The sequence below is a fragment of the Lepisosteus oculatus genome, chromosome 16 (genome assembly GCF_040954835.1).
Source record: "Lepisosteus oculatus isolate fLepOcu1 chromosome 16, fLepOcu1.hap2, whole genome shotgun sequence".
NCBI lineage: Eukaryota > Metazoa > Chordata > Actinopteri > Semionotiformes > Lepisosteidae > Lepisosteus > Lepisosteus oculatus.
The window spans coordinates 10,822,850-10,847,347 of record NC_090711.1 but is presented as its reverse complement, the minus strand read 5'-3'; the positions used below and the strand labels follow the sequence as shown (position 1 = coordinate 10,847,347).

Sequence of the window (24,498 nt, the reverse complement as noted above, 5' to 3'; positions counted from 1 at the left end):
CTTGCATTTGACACAGTTAATTGCTCCAAGTAGGATATCTGTCCCAACTCACATTACCATGCAGATTAATGATGGAAAGAAACAGAAGCATTAGAACAGGTTACAGTATCATAGTGTCTGCAATGTCAGACTCCATTCCAGATACAGACTGCAGCTTCACAGTCTTAATATCCCTGTCCCCAAAATACATTTACAGTATGTAATATGACCAAATGGCAAAAAGTGGCAAGAACAGGAATTAACCCCTAATCCTATCATGTTATTGTTTCCAGAACAGACAATTTGCAATTTGGATATCTATTTACTTACTGTTCAGATAATATCTGTACAGCACATAGTGTAGGTTTACAAGTACTGATAGAAACAAATGGCCTAGCCTCTCTATGTGTATTTTATGAAAAAGTTATGTTATGCATTTGTATTAAAATTGTTATAGTGGAAATACTCAACGTCTGGTGAGAATTTGCAGAGTACTCTGGAAATCCCCCGTGCACAGTGATTGGCTGGAGCAGGTCGGGGTTTTGATGTAGCTAGCTTCGACAACCGCAGTCGACACATATCGAGCAGTCAGTACGGTGCAGTACCCGACTGAGAACAACCCAGACAACAGTGCAGAAATGAAGATTTTCCATATCATCGTGGTGGTAAGTACCTGGGCGTAGCGATGTACAGTATGTACAGTAGTTCGTAGAGCTAGAGTTTTGACCATTTTAAATGTTGTAAAAACGACATACTTTCATGTACTTTGAAATATGTCTGGGTTCCTAGTGCAAATGCGATATACTGTAGTGTGTTATTACTGTTATGCTTGGTACAGGAGCGCGTTAGGTTTCTATCTGTTATTTTCTTTTTAAAAATCACTCACCAGTGTCTAGGTGGCAGGGGCAGTCAGGCGAGACACTGCAGTATGACGTTAATGTTTTTACTTTCGATTTCTCTGCACGCAGTCCAATTTACAGCTTTATTTTATGTTTATGTACAGCATGTAGTCGCTACTACTGCTAGATTGAGAATCTGGAGAAAAGTAGACGCTATTGAGACTTGGTTGTTGTGTTAGGGATGTCACCTCACAAGAGAGGACCCAACTCCCACCTTCTCCCACCCATGCAGATGATGTGTCGTTATGGCGTAATAACAAATACAATTTGCTGTATTTTCGCTTTCTTTCTAACAGAAATACGACGCATTGTTTTAAGAACACAAATCCTCCTGGATATGCCTAGATGCTACTTTTATTGCATTGACCTATACTTTTACCAGTACTTTCCCCTTTGCTTGCATACAGTACGTATACGAATTATCGATATAATTTATAAATATAATTGAAGTAATGAAAAAAAAACTACAGACTTTATGCTTCAACTGTTTTTTTTTACCGGTACGTGAAATAACGTTAAAATCCGAGACAGTTCTAATAAAACTGAAGAATCTGTGATATTTAGTAGTCGTACATGCCGTAAATGATCATCATGTCAATTCTTTTGGTATATCTTGGGCATTGCAGTGATGTTTTTCTAACAGTTTTAAAGCATTTCAATGAAAAACAGTGCTTTTCAATTGAAATTCGGGGGGTATGTTGGGGACTTTTGGCTGAACAGCATAGTTTTAGAGAGGGACTTTCCGTAAAGGAAGCAAGTTTAACCGCTATATCTTTATGTCTCTGGCCTTGAGAGATAAATCTCTTCATTTTTTAAACATTAAACTTCTGAATGTAAAATGAATAGTGACCCGTATATATAAAAAAAAGCACTTTGCCTCCTTGCATGTGCAGCTGATCTTTCCGTTTCTTATTATTCAATGTTTCTTATTTATTTATTCCAAAAGAAAGTCTTGCAAAAATATTATTTAACGGATTTTATAGGGTGTGGTGTTGATTTCAAAATGTCAGATGTCTTTAAAATCATATCGATCAAATGAAAACGTTTTAATAAACAGGACGACGGATAACTTTATATACAGTTACTATTTATAAAGTTTACTGGTATCATATAATTTTGTTTGTGCTATCCGTGAATGCAACAGTTTCTATTATACAAACAGATGTCAGTATTTCTGCACTTGGTAGTTCAGTGTAATGACCTCTGTTTATGTTAATCATTTTACATCTTGTGCATCAGACAATGTTTTACAATTTATGTTGACCAGGGTTCACGGCTCTTACAACCAGCAGTTTTGCGGCGGTGTTGAAAATGCCGACCCCCATCGTTAATTTCACACGCTCTCTGCTATCTAGCTGAACAGAAATATACACTTCTGGCTGCTGATTTGTTTTTAAGGTCTGTCTGACTAATACAAAGATTGCGATATGAATGTGCACTCACTTTCAGAAGACAGACAATCACAAAGTCATTATTGTGTACACAATTATACACACACCGTTATTGCAATTTTTTCCCTTAAAATATCCGTGTATACAGGTACGGTATTTATAAAGAATAGATATAATCTTCTTCTATTTATTTAGAATTTTTTATTTAGAAAAAAGTAGGTTTTCTGTGCCGTTTCGGTCCTAGTAAAAGTTTCGGGTTTTCACACAACAGATGAGGTGTTATCGTTTTGATCTAACCACATATGAACACGTATGCCATGCAGGTGTTTTACAGTGAGGCTAGCTTGTTTCTTTGTGTGTTTAGTTTGAGGTTACTTTGGGAGGAACCTTAACGTTTAAGAACTGCTTTGTCACTAGTAGCAAAATAGACAAAACAAAAAGGCATACTGTATATCTGGGTCTGGAAACATTTTACTTCTTGAAAAAAAAACAACATCCTTAGATGTAGAAAACATTGTGCACATTATTTAATTTTTTGTGTGCTCATTGTGTTGGAAATGGAAATAAGTTACAGCATATATTTTTAATGCACAATACAGGTAACAAAATATTGTGTATTGTGTATTAACACAGTACAAAGTTGATCACATCACCACATCTGGTTTAAATATTTGGATATAATTTTAAATACCACTTAGAAATGTCACTATACAGCAATGCTCTCCAACCTTGGTCCCAAAGAGCTTCGATCCAGTTGATTTTGTACAGTACCTGTTTCTAAAGCTTGGGAAAGCCCACTAATTCTTGGCCATATAAACACGTACAGTATACAGTTCAATTAAGAGAATTTTGTTTGTCAGAGGTCTGAGGGGTACTTAGAATTGTTTTTCAACAGGTGATTAGTAAATTAATTTAGCAAATCCCTTCCTGCTTAATTATTCACAATGAAGCTGCTCAGAGACTTTAGAAATAATTGTAACTGTAGGGTCCATGTGATGGTTGTTAACATTCTGCCGGTACAGAATAGAACATGATGGAGACGAATAATCTTCACACTTGTTCTCCCTTTCTCACTTTTTGATTTCCACATTTCCTTGTCACGTTCTCCCCCCATAACTAATCAGAAGGCACAGAGTCACAGTACCGTAAACCTAGCCACCAAATGAACCAAAGGACTCCACACGACTCAAAAACACTACAAACTCCTCAACGGAAGAAAACGCAAATAGGACCTAAGGTTACATCATGATTTCATGACCATGCATGAAACCTGCTGCATTGGGGTTTTCCAGGACCTAGGTTTCCCAACAGGCCTCATATCAGTTACTATAGGCATGTTGTGACAGAAAGAGCCTTGCATTCATCCATCCTTAATCAGATGGCAACTTGCTTCTTGTAAGTGATGCAGCAACCTGGAGCCTATCCTAGAAGCATAGGCACAAGGAAGGACTAGGAGTGCCAGTCTATTGTAGGGAGTGGCATGCATATCTTTAGAAGCTGGGACTAAACTGGTTCAAACCCATGCAGACATGGAGAGCAGTTCAAACTCCACACAGAAGGTGCTGCAGTCTAGAAGTGAACAAGGAGCTCATGAATTGTGAAACAGCAACACAGACCACAATGACACCATGCCTCCAAGAGCTCTGCGTGAAACCCCCTCTGCTGGAATAGGTGAAAGCATCTTAATGTTTACCGAGCTTGCACTGGTCTGAACAGCATCACTACTTCTGTCCTGATAACAGTCTGCTGGAATATACTAGCAAAAGAATGCAAAATCAAACTCCTAGCATGTACTGTAGCTGCTGAATACAGTAGAACCTATAAAAAAATATTCTGGTTAGATCTAGTTTGTTCACAGTATATAGTGCAACAACAATGTATTTTAATGTTGTCTAACAATTAGCACCAGTTCCAATTTATCTTTCAATTAATGCTAAACTTACAGTATGCACTGTATTGATTTGTTTCAATTTAGAGGCAAGATTAAAAATGTCTTTTAAATAGTTCATCTGAACCCCAACCTAGTCACCTTTTCATGATGGAGAAAAAAATATACATATACATCTATTATACATCTTGGTCTTTAAAATCAGCTATTAGGGTGGAGCAGTATCCCTTTATCACTTTTACAGAATGCATTTACTAATTTCTTAGATCTTTGTTTCACCCCAGTTGTATGTGCTATTTTAAAAGGGGAAAACTTGGAAGTTTTTCAGGAGATCATTAAAAAACTTCCAGGCCTGCCTTGGATATGTTAGGCCTGGAGATTGGAAGGATTTGTTCTTTTTTCATTTATCTAGTCAGACAAAATCTGTCTATCTAGTGCTACATCTTCTGAAAAGGTTTAGGGTTCACACTGCGAGCCTATTAATCGTTATCTTAACATAAACTATAAACTATAAACATAAAGAGAGACATTTACCTATAAAGCATTAAGAACTGTGAAAAAGCTGTTTAATAGAAAGCTTAATATTACACTTTCATTCACCTCTTTTGTTTGTTGTACAGAATTCATATCATCCTTTACAGGAGTTTAGGAAAGTCACAAAATTATGCACAATAACTCGAGTCTGTTCAGTATGAAAAACCTAGTGATTCAAAGGTTTGCAAGCAGCCTTAGTACAGCTCATTAATAAGCCACTTGTTTGTAATATTGGAGTGTATTATACTGGAGTTACTGATTAGCACTACTGCCTCATAGGGCCTCAGTTGATGGCTGGGAAGTCTGTCTTTGCAGAGTTTAAGTTCTGCCCATGCTCACATGGGTGCAGGTTAGAACTTTGTGATGAATTTCATTGGATTTTCATACTTGGGTTGCTTTCTGTACAACCAGTTCTGGTTATAGGAATATATAGAACTTTATATTTCAGTATTTGAAATAGAAGCAGATAAGTCTGATGGGTCAGAAAGCCTTCTTAATCAATGGTCTTTGTGCAGTTAGACATCATACCTCTTAATGATGTTCTGAAAAAACAGTTTTGTTCCTATGACATAAACTACTAGCATTGCTTTATATTAAATAAAGCATCTTATATGGTAATACTTCATTGTACTGCAGTGATCCTTATGTTGATGTTCAATTTGAAGCATAGGATGCCAGGCAGGACTAAGAACACGTGACTTCTTTCCAACAGACAGAACAGTAGTGTATTGCAGAGCCACGGAGAATGGAACAGTTAGATACAGCCAATCATACCTGGCAAGTCTGAGAAACACATAAAACACATGCATTAGACATAAAATCAGAAAAAATACATTTCGGATTACTATGAGGGATTGCTTCTGGTTAATTTTCATTGCTTGTTTTTAGGTGTCCTTGATTGCCACCGTTTTGACCTGCGATGAGACAACGAACTATATGAAGAATGGAGAATGCTGTAAAAAATGTGAGCCAGGTGAGGTTTAGTTGTACATCCAAAGCTTTTATACGTGGTGCATGCAGCATGTTATTTGCAACACAATTTATTACTTGCAACAAAGTTTAACACATCATTTTGTAAGGTGCATGGTGGCAGCACAACTGAACTCAAACAGTATAAAAGCAATCAAGAATTGAGTAGTTTTAGGTTATTTTCTTGCTTAACCAGGTAGATAGTGATGGTCAACAATGTGGCGATAACTAAGAGTACAAATAACTATAAAAGTGTCTGCATCATCTTGCATGTACAGTATACTGTACTTTATTCTTTACAATAGTGAATTTGCATCTAAAAATGCACTTTTGAAAGTGTTAATATGCTTTGAGATACAGTGCACATAACAAATAGTGCTGGGGAAGGGAGCTGTGGACGTGAATTGAAAGACAAACAAAGAACAGAACTGGAAGAAAATGGCTCGTTCACAAATATGGTTAATAATAATCAGTTATACTATCACTACAATCTTTAGTACAGTTCACAATGAAAGTCAGTTTGACTTTGCCAATAAGAGTGTGTGATACTCTTAGTGCAAGTTAAGAACTTCCATTTACTGGAAGAGACATTATCTACAAACACTAGTAGATTACAAACGTCTAAGAATATTTTCGGTTTTTAAGCATCACTTTATACATATTTAGTACTGCAATGAGATTTAAATCACATTATTTATATTTACCTAATGATTAAGTATTTTTCATTTGGACATTTTATACTTACATTTAAAAAATGTAACAATATTTTCTTCCTTGTGTGTAGGGTTGGCAGGGTTGTCATTACCAGATGTTGCAGTTTCGGCTGCCAGTCTTTTAAAGACTTGTTCTCTAGCTTACATTTTTTGTACTCATGCATTCATGCAATGGCTTTGCATGAGACACTAAATTTAGGAAATTAATTCCCAGTTCCCTCTTTTCAACTTTGCTTGACTCCTAGATACAGTACCTTGAACATGGACAATTCTAGTGCTTTATAATATTAATATTTCTTTATAATATATTTTACAAGATGCTTTAAGTAAGTAATATATCCTGTGTACTGTAGGTCTTGTCAACAGTATTCTGTTTTTCAAAATGTTTTTAGTTGGCTTAATTGTCTTCCATTAATAAAATCTGTTACATGGGAAGCATCCTTCTCAGTCGGTCATTTCAAACCATTTCAGACTTTTTTTATTTTTAATTGTGTATAGCCTTCAAAAACATATGTATCTAAATTAATAAAATATCCAGTACAGCTAAGATGAATATACACACCAGTAGTTTTTCCTGTGATGAGACGCTTTTGTCCATTATGTTACTGTACACTATTAGAGAAAAATATTAATGTTAATAATGATTCTTGCTCTGTAGAAATACGATACCTGAAAATACTGTAACTGACCTAGTTCTCTTCATATCAAATGTATTCTGTTCAAATGACCTATGTGCATTTCTGTATGTCAGGAACGAAGATGAAAGATGAATTCCAACCGTGTGATAAACCGAAGTGCGATCCATGTGGGGATGGTGAATATATGCCCAACTACAACAGTGACACAAAATGCAAAATTCAGCCTAACTGTGATGGAAGTAGGTTTTCATTTCACGCTATAAGTCGAATAAGACGAGTTAATAGAATTCTCGTGTTTGGTCTCCAGATGATGCTTTCTGTTGGTTTGTTATTAACATCCATACACGGCTTGCATGTGCAGATCTGAACTTCATCATTGAGGATCCTGGAAGCAAGACTGAGGTTGGAAAATGTGTGTGCAAGGAGGGCTATCATTGCAGCAGTGAGGACTGTGTGACCTGTGCTAAGCACACAGAATGCGAAGTGGGAGAAGGAGTTCAAAGACCAGGTAAACCTTAATCTCCGGTTTGACATAGTAGACTACAGATTTTTGTTTATTCTATTAACCCAAGGGCACTCTGTCACAGTGTTTCAAATAATCTTCAGTGAGTCTAACATTATGTCATTGTGTTTATTTCTATATATGTTAAGATAAATGTACTACATTTCCTTGCATGTGTTTCACTTCTCAGCTTTTGCAGAACTCAAAAAGGATCAATGCAATATCAATCATTTTGATATTTGTTTTCTTTCATAAATTAGTATCAACCTTAGCAATACTGCACAGGAAAACAAAGCTGTAGATAAAGAAAAAAAAACATATGTGAAGATTACGGAGAAATACTATATCATTGCATGTTCTACTGTGGATTTGTGCCTGGGGCTAAACTCAGTCTGCCAGATTTGTTTCTTTCTCTGCTTGTGTTACGATTATTACTAATTGATTATTTGTCTGCTGCTTTTATTGGAAGAGAGTTACATTTCTACCCCTTTGCACAGCGGGGTGTATTTGTCAAGCAATCAGAGTGAGGGGGTCAAGGACACAAAAGCAGTGACCCACAAACTTCCAGTTCTCAGTCTAGGGTCCTAACCACTACGGCACTGCTGACTAACTTGAACAGTGGTAACCAGTTTCTGCAGGCCTGAATACAGGAAAAAGAATGATTTTTGATCTGTCTCTACAGGTACAAAGGACAGAGACACTGAGTGTGAGTCCTGCCTCAATGAAAGCTTCTCTAACATCACTTCTGCAGTGGAGAAATGTCTCAAATGGACAGAGTAAGAAACTGAGAATTTTCTTACTCTGGAGAGTAATGGAGAAAACAAAAAAGCAGAAGTTCTGAGCAGTCTTTCTTCCTTCCTTTGTAACTTAATCATGACTTCTGCTATCCCATTTTTATACTGAGTGAAATATGTAAAATATGAACTCAGCAAAATTATCTAATTATAAATACAGTTCCTTGGTATGCTGATTATTTTCAGAATAAATGGCGTATAAAATAACATACTTAGGGTTAAAGGGACATTCTTCATTTTTAGTATCATGTGTTGCTATGTACTGTATTATTATATAGTATTATAGTATAATATACTGTATATATACAGTAGTACTATATGTGTGTTATTTTCTATAATGCAAGGATGCTTAACACGACCTTCTTTTCTCTTGGATTTAATCCACAGCTCAGAAATGGCACACATTGCCATTTTAAACAGAATCTAAGTAAATAATCATAACATATTTCTTTTTAATTTAAATAGCAAAACTGTCTTGCTGTCTTAAATCAATTACTTTCATATACTGTAGAACTAACTTACATGTCCAGAAATATCAAAAGGCAGATCTCTGTGTTGCATACCTCTCAGGTGTACTTACTATTAAAGACAGTGTTTATGCATTTTCTATGAAGAACTATAGGGCTGTTTGTAATGACACTGATTACTCACACATATTTTTCCTATCTACATTAAGGTGTACAGGGGACTCAGTAGAAATAAAAGCAGGAACCCCCACATCCGACAGAGTTTGTGGTGAGTATGACTATGAACCTCCTGCAAGAATGAAAGAATACTCTTTTGCCAATCCAGTCTTTTTTTTTAGGAAATTGGTGGCTACTTAAGTCTTGTAAATCATGCTAATTTCCACACTCAGGTCTAGTCAAAGAGCACCTTTTGTGACATTTGACTGCCTGAAACACCAAAGTTGTTCAGACATTTGGGATAGGAAGAACTGCTTTATAGAATTCACATCGTGCATGAAAAGACCCCCTTCCCTCACTATTTGCAATGAGATGAGAGGCTGCTGCGTGAGTGAAGATGGGGTGGAGGGAGGGATGTACAGTGATGAGGAAGGGGAGAGGGCTGGTGTTACTGGATTTCAATTTTCAAGGTTTTTACCTTTGCTCTCACACTTCAGTTGTTAATGCATTTCGTTCAGGCATTCTTTCATCAATCCTCACAAATGCTGTACACAACTCATAAGTTTGGTTTTAACTTTGTACCGGTCTTATTCAACATAGGCATGCAAGAGGCTCAACGAGTAAAAGTACCAGCTTAGCAGAAGTGGGGCCCTTAGTTCTAGAAAATGCCCGTCTGCCCCTGAGCAGTGCGATCGACCAGCAGGATTGCCTACTGTAGGTTTGATTGAGCAAGATATCCTCACCTTGCTTTGATACATTGACTTGTAGGACGGACTAAGTGTCCAGGAGAATGCAGATATGTCAATGAGAGATGCATCACTCATCAAAATGATGCTAAATCTGTATTTAGCAGATGAGAGGATCTTCCATAGTGTCAAATGGCAAATCGATTAACAGAAGTCATGTCATGATGTGCACTAGTACTACAGTAGCTCCCTTCTAGTACTGTTTTTGGGGGGTCAAAAAGTGAACATTTCAGAATGAGAGGGCATAAAAGGGAAATATAATGGATGATTCCATTTTTAAATATACGATAAGAGTAAATGAAAGCTGTCCTTCATAAGAGGTAGCTCGGCCCCAGGGATATTTTTAACTTTCCAGTGTTGCACTGCTGTCTGGTTTTAATAGCTGTCATGAGTTTTGATGTTCAGAGGAAGTGAGGTCTACAGAGTAAACATGTGAACAGGAACCTGGAAAGTTAAACGATGGTGGGCGGCTAGATTCACTTCCATTTTTCTGTGAAGAGTTATTTAAAAAAAGAAAGAAACGAAACAGTGACGAACCCAGGTTTTCCTTATGGGAATACAGGTTCTTCAGCTATTGCTCATTGCTAAGCTTCTCACACATGACTGACTTTCCTTCCTGTTTGAAATATGTTAAGATGATTAGATTCAGTATCATGATTCTTGGGCCAGCTCTTTCCTGAAACAAGACTTCTTTCACTGTCTACTCCAGGATTCTGAGGAAGCAGGATTTAGAATAGAATTTGACCTTTGGGCTTTTCCCCTTAATTAAAAGACTATGTGCATGTTAATATCCTTAACAGTTATCTGTTCTCTTTTGCTGTTTGACTAAGTGTTTTTTTAGTTGTGTTAATTTTCTGTCCATTAACAAAAGATTCTGTTACATGGGAAGCATCTTTCTTAGTTGATCATTTCAAACCAATTAAGAGTTCAGACACGGGAGCTCTGAACTACCAGTTTTGCTGTGATTGTAATTTTGAACATTCTTCAAAAACACTCTGACAAAAAGTAAAATAATAATGAATCCAGTAAAGCTGAGATTGATATGCATGACACTTTTGTCTCTGTATCTTTTAGGTTGGAGTCACAGAAGAGCTGTTTCAATTATAATACCAATTATATTACTTCTTGTTGCTGGAGCAATAATGGTGTATCTGCTAAAAAATGGTAATAACCCTTACTGTTACTATATGACTTTGGGTCTATAGACAACCATTTTAAAAGTAGTATAGAAATTGATGACAACAGAAGTGCAGCTATTCTTTATCATTTGGCCTTTGTATGGCAAATATTAGTTAAAACTTTAGCTTACAGTAAATTGGATTTATGTCTCCTGCTTCTTCATTAACCTTCATTAACTTTAATCATTGTATTGTAGAGAGTCCTTCATTACCTACATTTCCTATGTTGTACAGTACAAACTTAGAATTAAGTTTAGTAAATAGAAAATTTGACCTTTATATACAACTCCTTTAAAGTCTCATTTTTATGTATCAATGTCAAAAATTTACTTTTTGGATGAGTTTAAATTTGTGCTACCTTAATTGGCCACATCAGTGCCGTAACATTCATGAGCTTTAATACCAGGAACATACAATGAAAGCATGGCAGTGTGCTCTATTATATGATGTTTGAAAATGCTTTTAGCTCTCCAGCTATAGGCAGTTTTCACCTTAAGTGACTTAAGTTACATGCGCAAAATACCTTTGATTAAAGTAAAATACATCTAAATTGATTGATGTGTTATCTCAATCTTTCTTTGTTGCTTCTTTGATGTTGTTTCAGGTCATCTAAGAAAGTTATATGAAACGGTAAGAGTCTTTTTTATTTCTTTATGAGTTTGGAAAGAAATGTGAGGCAAGAAAATGGAATGATAACTTACCGGATATTGTAGGTCAATATGCAAATGTTGCCTTTTAACTTCAATGGTTTTCAGTACCATACAACTTACTTACTGTATATTATATTGGTATTATACAACTGACTTATATTAAGCCTAAACAAATTCTACTACTTTTTATTTCAAAATACTGTATTTAACAATGCTGTATTTAAAAAAAATGAAAAAATAAAAAACCCAAAGCTATACCAGAGAAGTACAAAAAACTGAGCTAGAAATTATATAGAAGCCCTGTACATTTTCATAAAACAATAATAAGTTTTCAGTTGGTTTACTTAATATTAGTAGACAAAGTAAAATATTTCTGATGCTATGGAAGCATGCAAGAATAAGTAAATATAATATGTTTGGTTCTAAACAAAGTCAAATCTAATATACACGTATAACAGAAATGACAGTTGGTCTAAGAAGCTTAATATTAGATACTACTAGCAGATGCAAGTAGCACTTAAATGAAAAGCCAGAAACGCGTATTTTGAACTTTACAAATAAAAAAATGATCAACACTGCTGTAATTATTTCGGATTTTTCAGTGAGCAATCGCAGAGCATCATTCACTTACAGTATATACTGTTAACAGCTTCAGAAAATAGTGTTTGGTACATGGTAATCCTATTAAGTGCCAAACTGATTTGCTTATACACTGTTCTGTTGATTTTTGACTTAATTTAGAAATGTCGTCACCATCATGAGCACCTTGAGCCAGCAGATCACTTTTTGCCAGAAACTCCTGATACCGACGCCCGCTCACCTGTTCAGGAGGACCTTCCACAGAGTCCACAGATGACAGAAAACCACAGGCTTGTGGCTCAGGAGCAAGGCAAGGATGCAAATCTGTCTCAGCAGGTTTCACAGAACACTCAATGTTGAAAAAAGAACATCTGTATGGAATGACATTGAATCCCGAGATGAGAGTGAAATGCACCTTTTCATCTGTGCTGTGTGTGGGATGTATTTGTGGACTGCACAAATATATGGCTGAAGATAATCTATCCTACCATGCAAGGTGTACTGTAAGTCTGAATCTCTGTTTTAGGGGAACAGGTTGCAAGCATTAATTGTAGTTTTGGGGGGATATCCTACATTTTTAGGGTGGATCAACATTCATTTTGAAAGTTCAATGAATGTCTGAGAGGATGGAGGAATAAAGACCCACAAAACCTAATTTTACCTGTAGCAGTATTTTGTAAATGCCACAGAAAATACTGTGTACCCTTGTAAAAGAAAAGAGTCTGAAGGCATATTGGCTTGTGTTTAGTTCTCAAGATACCCTTCCTTTATCTGTTCACATTAGCCGTTTACACTACTGCTTGCATGCTTGCATGTAATATGGCATAGACTTTTTTGTTCAGTGGCTAGTGGTTGTTGCATAGAAAATGAGTGAACACTAGCAGAATAAGAATCTCGTAATAACTGAACCACATTGCTGTGGCGTTGCATCCGAATTCAGTAAGACTCATTTCAAGCTAGCAAGGCTTGGTGGAATGTAAAACATCGAACTGGGAAGAATGTAACAAAAAATTGTAAAAAACAAATAAAATGTTGTTGGATGGCAACATTATGTAATGTGTTTAAAGCTTTTGTAATAGCTTTGACATAATCTATCGGACTTGCTTTCCAGACCAATCTGGGCAAAAAGAGAACCTGATGTTTTTCACTATGTGAAAGAAAATTCTTCAGATGTTCAGAGATTTGATGATGGATTGCTTCTGAGTTTTTTCTAATTTTCATTCCACACAAAATGGACAGCCCCAATTATAGTAATATAACCTGTAAAATACATACATAACTTGTTTGTAATTGAACAGGATCTAAGGCAAAAATGACTTTTGTTGTATACCTATGAATAAATGTTTAATGATTTATTATTCAAACTATCAAGTAAGCTGGGCAGCTGTCAGTTTTTTTTCTGAAAAAATAATTAAGTTTTTTAAGTGCTCAGCATAATTACAGCATTAGAAGGTCTTTATTGATAAAGCAACTGGTCCAGCACAGTTCATCTGTGCATTTTCAGGTAGTATCATAACTGTGTAGGTATACACTTTTGTTGTTAAAATTCTATAACTGTTTTTGTGAAGTTGAGCTGTCAGAAGTGCACAACAGCTTTCTAGACATTACAATAGTGAACTCAGTTATTGCTTTCTCAACAGTGCATCCTTTGCTATGGATTCCAAATCTTTTTGATACTGACAGGTAGAAGAAGAAATTAAATGTGTTGAATTCTGTGGACACGGCACATTACTTCACCCAAGTACAGTACTTACATTCAATGTATTACTGTATTACTTCTTTTGTACAGCTATTAGTGTTTTGTCTCATCTATGAAACATTAAACGTTTAAATCTATTTTGGATTCAGTGATTTTCTTATTCAAAATTCATAGACAATCAACTTTAACCTCCTTTATTTTCTGATACGTAATGGTGATCTTGGCTCTCTTTTACAGTTACTTGTGTTTTTTGAGCTTCACAGTGTTGTACTGCAACACTCACTTGATGAAATGCAGTGGTCTTGAGACAGGAGGCCAAATCCACTTTCAGGAGCAGAAGCTGGGCAGGCAGTGCACAGGCAGGCTGAAATGAAACCATAACACAGTCCGAAATTGTAGTCACACAGGCAGGAGTCCGAAAGGAGAGCAAAAAGGATGATCCAAAGGGGTAGTCTCACTTCACTGTAGCGAAGTGAGCAAGGGTTCAAGCTGGATAAAAGAAGAAGGAAAGTACAGAGGATGATCCATAAGAGAAGTCATGGAAACAGGACACGTACAGTATAGAAGCACGAAAGACAGTCCAGAGCATACTTAAAACAGGCCGGGTCGAAACTTGTCACCAGGCAAAAAATAGGGGACAGAAAACTAAGTCAAGCAAGCAAGTTACAAAGCTGGAAAAAACAATCACGAGAGCAAGTGAATATCTTGACCTGAAAAAAGAGAAGCAGGGAGCACTGCACTGATTTAAAATATCTGCAAGGATATTTAACAAGGTGAGTGTTGGTAAACTGCACGTGGGTGGAATAGGTCTACGCTCTGCTCTAGTAGTTACAGTTATGAGTTAACAAGTGCAAGTGCAAGTGCAGGGTTGTCTGGTGGCAGTGGTGCTTTTTGTGCGCTGACCAGCGTGTCTGCGAAAGCAAGTATGACAGTGGATAGGCTGAAATGTTTACCACAGATACATCTTTATATTTAATAATTTAACAATCAGATCATCAGAGCCCCTCCACTAACTGGAATGAGCTGCAAAGCCAATGCAAGTGTGGGGTGGAGTGAGCAATGTGCACCAGTGAACACTGGGAAACAGGTGTTTATTGTCCTATTTATATTAAGTTGGGCATGGTGGAGGGAAAGTCCTTGATTTCATCATTTTTTCAAGCTACAGTATTTCAAATTGGATCAATTAAGCAGTTGATAAATGGCTTGTATGAGGAGTTTTGTAAATGTCTGACCCAACTTTAAATTCATGATTCCACTACAGATTTAAGAAAGTCTGGCTAGTCTGGCTTGATCAGTGTTGTATTACTTTCCCTCATGGTTTGATCTTTTTCCCAGAGAGCCACAAAGTCTTGTGGTCTTTATTTTACCAAAGAACTTTGTGACACAGCTGCGGAAGTCTTAGACATTCCATATGGTTTTTAGGTTTTCACTCAATTTTTTACCCACTTAATGCAACAACATGCAGATTGCTTTTGAAATCTAGTGAAAGTTCAGCCATTTTTTATTTAAATTAACAGATAACCCTGGAACCCTGGAAGCATATATTTTTTCTGTACAATGTAATATATATATATGCATATCTGTCTCATATTTTGAGGAATATACTGTGAAAATGTCCAAAATTTAATACACAGTAGAAATTGCTGTATTAGTATGTAATAACACTTTATTGGGAATGTACAATTTCTTGTATTAGGAATTTGTCTTTTCGCATACTCCAACTTGCTCTCCATGAGACACACAGACAGGGAGAGAAGCTTGGGGTCAGAACGCAGGGTCAACCATTTATATGTCACCCCTGGATCAGTTGGGGTTCAGGGCCTTGCTCAGGGGCCCAACAGAGTAGTAATACTCTGCTGGCCGCGGGATATGAACAGGCAAGTATCCAGCCACAGGCACAGATCCTTAGCCACAGAGCCACCACACCACCATACTGTACATGTACCTGTCTGTCACAGGCAGAGACTGTGTAAGTCTTCACCTCACCTGAGAAATTCACTCATCTGTGAAAATACACATCAAATAGAAATGCATTTACTATAAGTAACTTGTTTTAAAATATATAAGCTTCATGTTTTTTTTTTTATTTATCCACACTTAGTTGTTTGTTTACTGGACTTAGTTATCACTGGTTTCATTTTAAAATATGAAACTGACAATTATAATAACAGACAATTTCTAAGAGCAGTTTAAAAGTTTAAATGTTATGCACACCATCACTGAGCGCACAGACCCCTTTGATACAATTTCAATGTGCCTTTTCAAAAGCTTTGAACATATAAAATGCAATACACCATCAAAAAGTGCTGCATATTAATAGTAAGAATAGGGTGACGAGTGCTAGTATTTAAAGTGTTATGATACAGTATAGTGCTCTGTGAATTATTAAGCCATGGGCAGAAATATTCTCTTCAGAATTTAAATTCTCTTCTTTGGAATCATTTAACACTTACACTAATTATACATGCACAAAAATGAAAATACTGGGAATTGTGTAATTGGAAGTATTAGGAAAGGAAGATAATCAGGACCCATTATGTGTAGTTTACCTAGATTTTTTACTAAATTTGACCTAATATGCAAGATTTGAGGAGTACTAACATTACATCTCATCTTGTAATATTTTAACATTTATACAGCTTAGTGCAATGGGAATTAGATATGTAATCTATTCCAAAATTCTTAATTTTTGCCTAAGAAGATGTTTGTTAAGCATTAACAAGTGATTTGAGATATAACGTTTGTTTGGTGCTAGAATTATGACGCCCTAAACTGTTATTATAACTTTGTGGAATACTGCAGTCTACCATCCAAAATACTTTTGCCAGCTATCTATGAGTGGTTTAAAAAAGAAGTGGATAATTTGACTTCACACCTTTTACAGTTGCATAATAACAGTTTTACGCAGAGGTGGATATATAAAATATTTACAGAGAGTGAAACTTCTGTAACCTCTGTTTGAAACTTTCAAACCCTGATATACAGTATGTTAATGGTCAAATTGTCATTAAGAAAGCGGCAACAAAGACTGTAGATACTCTGGTTTAAACAGAATTAGAGAAATACTATTTTTCTTTGTCAATAATTTAGTAAATGTTCAATCAAATACACATTAAGGATCCATTTTTTAGAGCCTGGGATATATAATAAGCACATACTGTATATGATGTTTTTATTGTTAGTTGTATGGTACCCTCTATTGGAATAAGAGAGTTTTAGTTACTTACAGTACTACTTTGTTCCTCTGTTGTCAATTGACAATTTCCATGCAAAACACTATAATTTTTAAGGATTGGAATGTATATATTTTAGATTATTTTCTGAGTGCATAAAGTGGTGCTGTACGTAGTGTATTTACTGTATCCTTTAAAAAAAATCAATTTATCTTTATAATTAAAAAAGCTCCTAAATGCACTTGTCTTCAGTTAAACCACTGTTGAGAAAACAGAAATAAGGTATCACAGCACAGAAAAGAAGAGGCGTGAATGGTGATGAGGAATGTATTGTATTCATGTACAGTGTTGTAGTGTGTATAACCCCCAGAAAAGTGCACATTTCTTTAAATAATGTGTGATGTGTTGGACAAACCTGCCCATTACTTCAGTTGGAAACAGATGCTGCTGGCTCTTTACTAACATGGTACAGTACATGGGATTCTTGAATCAAAAACCTACTAGAAAGCAAACAAGCAAGCAAAATAAGCAGAATGGCATCCTATCACTTGGATTCTTTTCTCTGTTCAAAATCCAAACACTAAACATTTGGGTAACAAAACCATCACTGTCACTTTAAACAGTCTGATTTCCTATGCAGAGGATGCATGCCCTGTGAGAAGTCATTTTCTTATCACTGTTACTGCAATAAACACCATGTTATGTACCCCTAAGGAACTACTGCACCATTGAATCTCTTTTCTGTTCTGCTCACAGCCAAAACTAAGAGAAACACATTTAGTAGGTGGCAAGGAATCATAAATAGAGGCCACAGTTCTCTACAAACCAGGAAGTATAATCAGTAAAAACACATAAATAAGTAATACATGTGATTTTTTTTTTACCAAAATACAAGCCTGGGATGCAAGGAATTATTTTTCTGTTATTGCCATGTACTGTACGGTACTCAGTCCTGTAGTGCACTCTAAAAAGTCCATACTGATTTCGTCAATGCAAACATATAAAGTACACATGAACACCTTCACACCTGAAGAAAGTTCCACGACCTAAATGTTGTTTTCTTTCTTCTCTTTTCAGCATGGAATAAACCTATTACTTGTTCCTTTGCAGCCTATGCATGTTGACGCAGCTACCCACCTGAACTATAAAGTACACATGTCATGCATCTACTTTTAAGCATTCTGCTGGCTGCTTGGAACTGCCAAAAGAATCTTTGTAGGGGAGAGCCTGGAGAGCCCCAGTACAGTTAGTCTTAATTTATGTTAGTTCTTCTATCAGTGAGCAAGTAAACTGCTTAAGAGAACTCAAATCTTTGTGGGATTGAAAAGTACTCAGGAGTTTGGTTCCAGATTATCTCAAAATTATTCATTTTCAAACTGCATGTGGAATTGATCACAGCAAAGTCATTAAAACTGGTGATTCCATGGGGACCTAATGTCAACTGGAGCTCCGGAGAAGCTTGAATATAGAACTTCTTTGTACAGGATTCTGCACAATAGTGTTATTAGTTGTGGAAACAAATATGAACATTAGACTTAGCATGAACAAATATGCTATTTATAATAAAATATTACTGCGTATAGCACATCCATCTTTCAGCAGAAAACAACATTAGTACATCACAGGGCTCAAACAGGGACAATTTAGAGAAACGGACCTAGCAAAACACTTCTTACAAATTTAGGACGAAAGTTAGAGCCCATGCAAGCAAAGAGAGAACATGCACATTCTCCATACTGTATAAAGTCCCAAAGCCTGGAACCTAGGACTCATGAGCCGTTAGGCTGTAGCACTAACTGTAACACCACCATGTTGCTTGTGCAGTACAATACCCCATTGCAATCAGAAATCATTATCTGGAAAAATGGGTAATTTCCATTTTTTAAAAACAAGCCATTTGAATGCAATAACCTTTGGCTTCTATAATAAACTGCAAATATTGCATGTGATAATGATCTACTCACGCCTATACAGCCTATAGCGCTACCACAGGCTCCTTTTCATCAAAACCACATGATAGCTCAGCAGTATTTACACCAAGTTCTTGCTTCCTTTCATTTCCCTCATAATGACAGACACTACATGTGCATGTCCATAAAATATGAGTGGTGAATACTCTTTGTACAATGTATACATTTTGAATTCCAATTTCTAAAAGCATAAGTGCATAATTGACTATCAAATAATATATTGCCAAGACAGATTTGACTTTTGTAAAAAGGAAAATTGAATTGAATGACAGGTTGTCAGAGACATTTTTTTTTTCAGCTTCAATCCCTTTTAATACAGCACAAAATGAAAATAAAATGAAGTTTTGTATAAGATACATTTTAATTTGCACTTCTTTACAACACAAGTAGCTATTTTCTCACTAGGCTTTAACAAATTCCACTGACACGAGACACTAAATAAGCAAAATACATGACTAGAAGGCTAAACATTAAGCTCCTGATATTACCAGCAGCACTACGAGCCCTATAATGCACTCTAAAACGTCCATACTGAATTCCTCAATTCATACATACAAAGAATACAGGACGTGCTTTTATTTTTAAGCATCCTTCTGGCTGCTTGGAAACATAGTGAAAAGTGTTTAGTTTAAATCTCTGATATGTTGCGGAATTATCCTAAAAACACTGCACATTAAACATACATATAGAGCAACACAAATCAAAAGTTACACAAAATGTAGTAGAGACTAGGACATCACGGCACAAAATGAAAGAATGAAGTAAGATGCATTTTGATTTGCACTTGTTTTAAGCAATTATTTTCCCACTAGGTGGAGCTGTTAGTTAATCATTTAACGTACTGATAATCATGTTCCTCATATGTTTAAATAATAATAATAATAATAATAATAATAATAATAATAATAATAATTGCTTACACTTATACAGTATATAGCTTTTCTGGACACTCCACTCAAAGCGCTTTACAGGTAATGGGGACTCCCCTCCACCACCACCAATGTGCAGCATCCACCTGGATGTTTGATTCTTTAACATGTTTTTTCTTACAGGTTTTCATGTCTTAGCAAGAAAGTTGAGATTGGGGAGACGTTATTTGTCAATTTATAACCCTACACTTGAATTACTTTCCATTGTTGATAATGGAACCGCTTATTCATGTTCTTGTGCATTTTCTTATATTACAAACAGAAAGTGTAAGAAAAACTGCTCCACTCAGGAACCTTACACAAAGGATAAATCTTCATACAGAAAATTGTCCCACCTGCTTGTATTAAAGACTGATTTCCTTATCTGAAGAACCCACAATGGCTGAAAAAATTCTGTGTAGCGAACAATTATGTAAATAAAAATTGATTGCATGGTTGACTTGCAAATGAAAACCTAAAAACTGCACAATCGTCCCTAAAATGCTACATGTTTCCTTGTGATCGAACTTATTAACATGTAATCAAAACTACAACTAACAAAGTGATCTGATTATATAGACTGCTCTAGGCCAGTGGTTCCCTGTACGGTTTCTGACTGGTCCCTGCTCACCCTTCAACCAGGGCAGGTCTGTCACCTTGCTTCTAAGCAGAAACACATCAACTGAACAATAATCATTTATTAAATGTGAGATGTTGCTGAATTATCACTTGGCACTACTAAAACTATTATGCAGATCTGGTTGTTGCCCTCTCTTAATTCATACAGTACATCTTCCTAATTTTTCCAGACTCTTTGCAAAAAGTCAGTACTTAGGATCAGATGTTTGGCAATCTGATCAGAATTACTATCTACAGTATTTGTCTATGATGTAGACTACTAGGGCAGTAGGTTAAGATCTCCAACATGCGATCTCCAAAACAATCTTAAGTGACTTGGAAACCAATGAGTTTGGAGGTCCTCAGGACTACACTTGCTAAAGTATGATCTGATTCATATAAATGAACCATCCTTGAGACAGAAACAAATCTCTGACATGCCACTAGGTGTAGACATAAGCTCAGTGAATGTGCTAAATGCATTTATTCACAGGAACTAACCCCAAAGTAAGAGGTGCATGCTAAGGACAGAAATGAAAGTTGGTTTATCCTCACACCTGAACAGTACTCATCTTTGTTCAAACTTAAATTGCTACTGTAGGTATTACGTTGTCTTACTACCTTAAATAATTTTTCATAGCACATTGTTTTGCATCATGAAGAAGAAAAAAATGTAAACGTATCACTCAGATTTTTAATATCTAGCTGATTGCATTAATCTCTCACAGGTGCTCTTGTTTACACGAACAGGTGCACTTTTTCTAAGCAGATGTCTTTCAGTTTGCTTTCAGATGTCAAGGGTGCAGCACTGTGGGTTTCCTTGTTTTCAAATCATTAGGCAAAGGCAAATTAACTTTTTGATATTCCTTGTCTTTGTGTTTTCCCTGGGTATTCATAATTGAGCCTGTGCAATATAAACGATTTAGGATTACATTTCAGTCTTTCAGTTTTTTGAGGCTGAGGCCCTTACTTGTCATCTCTTTACACCTGCAGCTGAAATTTCTAACCACTTGACCCAGCACTGCCCTCTGCTGGCCAGAATCCATATTATGTGAAGTAAATGGAAAATATTAAGAACTCAGAATTCCAAGAGTACCTCAGAAATACGATTGTTTCTGTGGATGTGTAATACTCAGTGATAAAAACAGCATACTACGATTTCCATCTACATTGTACAAGCTGAGCTACTGTTTCTAGCAAAATTGTAGTTGAGTTTTTAAAGTGCCACACCTTGGGTATGATGCCATTTTCAATCAGTTTTCTATAGTACAGTAGGTTCTGTGTTTATTTCCACATTCACAGGTCTTTAATGCCTTGCTACAAATTAAGCCTGAATTAATACACACATATTCATGTGTTTGCATTCCTACATTCGAGAGGATTTACATCCTATTTTTTTCATTATATGCTCCACTGACAAAGCTCTCAGTTTACCGGTCGATCTACGTCCCTGTCCTCACCTATGGTCACGAGCTGTTGATAGTGACCGAAAGAATGAGATCGTGGATACAAGTGGCAGAATTGAGGTGTCTCCGCAGGGCAGCTGGGCAGACACTCTGTGACAGGGCGAGGAGCTCGGCACTCTGGGAGAGCCTCAGAGCAGGGCCGCTGCTCCTCCGGAGCGAGAGGAGTCAGCTGTGGTTTGGGCATTTTATAAAGAAGCCCCCCCGGTCGGCTTCTGCTGGAGATGTTCCAGGCAGGTCCCACTTGGCGGAGACACCGTGGCAAACCTGTTTATATCTCTCGACTGGCTTGGGAGCGCCTGGAGACCCCCCAGAAGGTGCTGGAATCTGTTGCCAGGGGCAGGAAAGTCTGGGCTGATCTACTCGGCCTGCTACAACCGCGACCCTCACCAGGAATAGCGGAGTGATGATGGATGGATTGATGGATGCTCCACGGAACTCAAGACCCACACTTTGTGAACGAAGAATAAAAACAAATATTTTGGCACTTCTAAAGGAAAATGCTATGCAGTTGAGATAAAAAGCAATTAACATTGTGTCTCCACATCATTTGTTTGTCACATTTTTATATTTGATGACATTTTCACAGACTGTGTCTCTAAACTGTATAATCATGCCTACACACAAACATATTTTGATTAATAGGATAAGTTTTGCTTCAGAGAGTATTTTCAGTATTACAGAGAAAATATTTGGATTGCTTTCAGCCTGGTGTACTGCAGCACATATACATTGAAACTCTATCTCAATACCACATAATATAAGGAGCACGGCTCTTCTTAAAATGTTTGCTGTTTGCATATAAACTAACTGAAGTACATAGACATCCTCAAGATTCAAATACAGTATGCTACTTTTGTCTTGTGGTAAATGCACGATACCTATGTACAGTGTAAGAACAGGTATGGCTAGCAAGCTAGTAAGAATGGAAATTGGTGGTTGAAGTTGATGGGAGATGTTAAAGGTACTGTCTAGTTAGAACCAGTACAATGTGTGGTTAGGTAGCTCCTGAGAGCACACAAGACAACTTTTCATGTACATTTTGAAAGTCATTGGCCACTGTTCTGGACTATATGGTTTTAAGACAAGTGTGTAATGTAAGTCTCAAATCCCCTGACCACAGAATTAATGGGACTCGTTTTTTAAAAGGAAGCTGTTTCACACTGATATTATCACACAAAAATGTTATGTACTGTACAGTATGTGCTACTCTTTGCAGAGGGGGAATTTTATGGAGAGAAGTGTTATACAGTACATCTTACAAGTCATTTTGAAAAGCACCCCACTGGGATGATTACAGATCTGGTTAATTTCTGAGTCATCAAAAATAAAATAAGATTCGCTGTTTTGAGTCCCATAAGCCTTTAAGCAGATTGTGATCAAAGAGGTACTTTGTTCAGCTCTAGATTAAGGCTGTATCAGCTGTTACATTGTAGGATTGTAATATATTTCGGTCAATAAATAGATTTCAGAACTCATGGGACAATTAAAGATTTAAAGTAAAATTTAAAAACAATATGGTTTTAATAACATCACATTAATGAAGGCATTAACCTTGCATTGAATTTTAAGAGATTAAATAAAGTAACTCACTCAGTGGTAGAAAAGGGATCCTGAGAGACATCTTATTCATATAATGTTATTCAAAAAACATTACAGTTAACAATTACTGAGTTACATGTAGCCTAAAATTGCAGACTGAATAATAGACACTCCCATAACCTCTGTAGGCTGTGGTCTGCATGCCCAAGAACAGGTCACTCCCAAGGATTTTGAAGCTCAGTTTAACAACTGCAGCTGAAAGGCAGGAGACAGAAGAAATGGTGATGTGCACAACAACCCTGAGGAACAGTTCAGCAGCTGTAGCTAAAATAAGGGGGTCATTAAAGAACTGATTAGAAGACTCCCTTGGGCTGGTGGTGAGCTTGCCTGCTCTCACTGAATATTCTGCTTCTGTTCTGCTTTGTTCTCTGCTATGGTTGGCCCATCCATCAGGTCCATCCATCTTTTGACATACTGTTCAGTCCTGCAAGCTCCACAGTGTCTTACTGGAGACCTAGCATGGACTGAAGGACTAGTACAGTACTGTATGTTTTCTAACTGATGTCACTGCTAGCCTGCAGGGACAGATAGGACGCGCTGTTTTCCTTGTTGGCTAACATGACTGCCTATGCCCAGAATTAATCCTCACGACACTCAGCCAAACGGCATGCTTCCACTTGGGGAATGCCAATTACAGTAGACTCCTCACAACCCAGGTAAGGACCTGCAAAGTCTGGAGAACAGACCTGTGCTTGGATAGTGTGCCTTTACTGGTTTAGTTTACTCAGGGGCCCAACAAGGAAGACATGGAGACACCGAAGTAGTGTTAGAATGCTATTGTGAATACTACACCTTTCCTCGCAGAAATGCTGTGGTGTGCAGCAGCTGGCCACACCTCTCCCACCTGTCAGTCAGGCTGGTTGCCAGAGAAACTCAATCAGACAGAGAGCTTGCTTCACCTATGAGTAATCACCTCCTTCACCGGCTCCTTGTGAAAAAGGGTATGTAGGGTCTGACCGAGCATTGCTCTGTGCTCCATTAT

The 24,498-nt window shown here is 36.8% G+C and overlaps 1 protein-coding gene across 1 annotated transcript; it reads left to right on the top strand.

Moving 5' to 3' along the window:
• The first annotated feature begins 532 nt into the window (after positions 1-532).
• Positions 533-13,919, top strand: cd40 (CD40 molecule, TNF receptor superfamily member 5). Its single transcript, XM_069179525.1, has 9 exons — positions 533-644; positions 5,580-5,664; positions 7,125-7,250; positions 7,373-7,519; positions 8,196-8,289; positions 8,984-9,042; positions 10,751-10,840; positions 11,459-11,484; positions 12,246-13,919. The coding sequence occupies exons 1-9, from the start codon at positions 618-620 to the stop codon at positions 12,441-12,443; spliced, it is 852 nt and encodes a 283-aa protein (XP_069035626.1). The 5' UTR covers positions 533-617; the 3' UTR covers positions 12,444-13,919.
• Positions 13,920-24,498: the final 10,579 nt, after the last annotated feature.